General features: G+C 44.3%; 1 protein-coding gene across 1 annotated transcript in view; it reads right to left on the bottom strand.

Annotated features, from left to right (window-relative positions):
- Positions 1-648: 648 nt before the first annotated feature.
- The window catches only part of EMH_0066920 (phosphatidylserine decarboxylase proenzyme, putative), a gene marked incomplete at both ends in the record, with an annotated part of 3592 nt that continues 665 nt past the window's right edge, over positions 649-3575 (bottom strand). Inside the window, 5 exons of the mRNA XM_013498562.1 lie at positions 649-713; positions 1519-1591; positions 1815-1931; positions 2943-3074; positions 3423-3542. Coding sequence (XP_013354016.1) covers positions 649-713; positions 1519-1591; positions 1815-1931; positions 2943-3074; positions 3423-3542 — 507 coding nt within the window. The remainder of the gene's footprint in view (positions 714-1518; positions 1592-1814; positions 1932-2942; positions 3075-3422; positions 3543-3575) is intronic.

Below are 3575 nucleotides of genomic sequence, written 5' to 3'. Positions count from 1 at the left end.
TAGAACGCCACTTCAGCTTGCTCGCTAGCTGGCTAGCTAGCCTGCTAGCTAGCTAGCTAGCTAGCTAGCTGCCCGACTAGCGATGGACTTGGGGGAAAAAGGAGTTACCGCTGACGGCCTGCACTTTGCAAGGCGTCTGCAGCAAGCCAAGCAGCTAGCTAGCTAGCTAGCTAGCTAGCTAGGCAGCTAGCTAGCTATCCAGGTAGCTAGCTAGTTAGCTAGTCCTTCGGGCGTGGGACTGGGTGGCACAGGCTCTGCCCTTTAAAAGTAGCTNTAGCTAGCTAGTTAGCTAGTCCTTCGGGCGTGGGACTGGGTGGCACAGGCTCTGCCCTTTAAAAGTAGCTGGCTAGCTAGCTAGCTAGCTAGCTAGCTAGCTAGCTGACTAGCTAGCTAGCTAGCCATGGGCTGTGAGCTGAGCGTGCAGCAGCAGAAGCCCGTCCCTCAACAGGCAGCAAACGAGGGGGCAGCGCTGTTTCAGCACTGCCTATTCCCAGAGCTAGCTAGCTAGCTAGCTAGCTAGCTAGCCAGCTAGCTCCCTAGCCAGCTAGCTAGCTATATATCTAGCTAGCTAGCCAGCTAGCTAGCTAGCTAGCTAGCTAGCTAGCTGGCCGTCGTCAATAGTGTATGAACTTACGGCTACCTTCATCCTTAGCTACCACTGGGGGCCCCACCCCCCCCAGCCTGCTGCCTGCTCTTATCTTGTCTCCTGCTGCCTGCAGCAGCAACAGAAACACCAACAAATTCACTCCCTAGCTAGCTAGCTAGCTAGCTGGCTAGCTAGCTAGCTAGCTGGCTAGCTGGCTGGCTAGCTAGCTAGCTACTAGCTAGACAGATAGAGGGGTGTGAGGCGTGTCATGAAAACAGCAGCACATGCTCGAAGCTTAGTGAGGGTTTAGAAGGGTTTAGGGTTTAGGGTTTATACTGAGCTAGGGTTTAGGGTTTAGAGCGATCTAGGGTTTAGGGTTTAGGGTTTAGGGTGAGCACTGGTGTTTAATGTTCTGTAGTAGGTTAGTAGTTCAGGGTTTGTTGATCTGTTTGCGTGTGTGTTTCTCTTATCTCCGCAACGAGGGTTTAGGGTTTAGGGTTTAGCGTCTAGGGTTTAGGGTTTAGGGTTTAGGGTTTACAACGCAGAAAGTAAAATCCTGCGGGGCCTCAAACACCAAGACGATGGTGCTCCCCAGGCGGAACTCCCCCACATGCGAGCCGACATCGAACTGCAAGGGTTTATCTGAACACACGTTCTAGGGTTTAGGGTTTAGGGTTTAGGATCTAGGGTTTAGGGTTAGGCCTAGGGTTTAGGGTTTAGAAACACCTCCACAGTTCTACGGGCTAGGGTTTACGACAGCTCTTCTCTCGAGGGTTTAGGGTTTAGGGTTTCAGTGGCTCGTCTAGGTTTTCTGCTTGGGATATTCTAGGGTTTAGGGTTTAGGGTTTAGGGTTTCGAGCTGCATGAAGGTGAGGGTCTATACACGCGGCCAAAGCCCGGCTAGGGTTTAGGGTTTAGGGTTTAGGGTTTACCTCTGTACGTCCTGATGTCTACATCTCCCCCCAAATGCCTCAGCACCACACGGTCTTGGTTTGTTCTCAGATCCTGCACAAAAACCCTAAACCCTAAACCCTAAACCCTAAACCCTAAACCCTAAACCCTCAGTATCTTATTGAGGGTTTAATAACCTTTCTATCAATCCCTCTCTCCGCCCCATCCCAACAAAAAAACTTTTTCTAGGGTTTAGGGTTTTCAATTTTTTTAGGGTTTAGGGTTTAGAGTTTAACACCTAGGGTTTAGGGTTTAGGGCTTAGGGTTTAGGGTTTACGGGCTCTTTCTCCAGCCTTATGTCCCCCACGTTGCAGGCAGCAACAGCAGCAATGTGCATCGCCCCCCCCTCCCAGCTGCCGCTGAGGATTACTCTTTCTTGTACGCTAAATATATCCTATAACAAACACACAAACCCTAAACCCTAAACCCTAAACCCTAAACCCTAAACCCTAGATGGAAAAGAGGAGTTCAATACGCACACACAGAGGTACAACAACACACACCCAAAACCCTAAACCCTAAACCCTCAGTCCCATCCCCGCATCCTTTTTCTATCCCTTCCTGCCCCCAAACCCTAAACCCCAAACCCTAAACCCTAAACCCTAAACCCTAAACCCTAAACCCTAAACCCTCGTTTACATTGAATTTTGCGAGAAAAGATCTGAATACGGGGAGACACTCGCCGTGCATGTGTCTACGAACTGTTTGTTTAAAGAGACAAGGAGAATGAAAATGGTGGTATTGGTGTGGGGCCAGGTGCAGCACGCAGTACATCAGCTGCAGCAGCAGCAGCAGCAGCAGCAGCAGCAGCAGCAGCAGCAGCAGCAGCAGCAGCGGCGGCAGCAGCGGCGGTGGTGGCGGCGAAAGCGGCAGCGGGAGAGGAGCAGGAGATGCAGCAGCAGCAACAGCAGCAGAAACACAAGCATATAAATAAATAAATAAAATAAATAAATAAATATAAATAAATAAATAAATATAAATAAATAAATAAATAAATAAATATTTTATTTTATTTTATTATTTTCTTCTGTTTTGTTTTTAGTGCAAATGAACGCACTCTTATACTATTTATAATAAACCAAATAAATAAATAAATAAAACAAAACAAAATAAAATAAAATAAAATAAATAAAATAAAATAAAACAAAACAAAACAAAACAAAAAAAAAACAAAAATATGTACTTTATTATGCTTTTGTGTTTTGGGGTTAATACCGAGAAAAGCCTTGAGGCCGTAGGTGGCTCACAAAAAAAAAAAAAAAAAAAAAAAAAAAAAAAAAAAAAAAAAAAAAAAAAAAAAAAAACAGAAAAAACAAAAAAACAAAAAACAAAACAAACAAAACAAACAAAACAAAACAAATAAAAAAACAAAAAACAAATAAAAAACAAAATAAGCAGTATTTACTTTATTGTTTTCTTGTGTTTTGGGGTTAATACCGAGAAAGGCCTTGAGGCTGTATGTGGCGCCCTTTACTTGTGGGATCCGATCCCCGTCAACCTCCCCCAACACAGACACAGTACAGTCGCACGGGCTCACCTGCATACAAACCCTAAACCCTAAACCCTAAACCCTAAACCCTAAACCCTAAACCCTAGATAGTATATAGTGTGTAGTGTGTGGAGTATAGAGTAGATAGAGTATAGAGGATTGATATGCAAGAGATTATCTATCAGATACGTTATACCCTCATATATATATATATATATATATATATATATATATACATGTATATATATTATATATATCTATATTTATTTATTTATTTATTTATGAGTTGTTTTATATACATTTATATATTGTTGTATACACTTTGCATATAAGAGATAGAAACGAAAGAAGACCGGGCCAAACCCTAAACCCTAAACCCTAAACCCTAAACCCTACCATGGCGAGAGGAGAGAGGTCCATTATCTCTCTGGCTCTGTCCCGCAGCGTGCGGCAGAAGAGCTCACCAAAAGACTCATAAGCAACCAGGGGGTATCGGCTGTCTGCTGCTGCTGCAGGCTGTACACAAACACAAGGGTTTAGGGTTTAGGG

The sequence above is a fragment of the Eimeria mitis genome, genomic scaffold (assembly GCF_000499745.2).
Source record: "Eimeria mitis Houghton genomic scaffold, Emh_scaff3524, whole genome shotgun sequence".
NCBI classification, from domain to species: Eukaryota; Apicomplexa; class Conoidasida; order Eucoccidiorida; family Eimeriidae; genus Eimeria; species Eimeria mitis.
The sequence above is the reverse complement of the archived record's forward strand: the minus strand, read 5'-3'. Positions and strand labels throughout refer to the sequence as shown.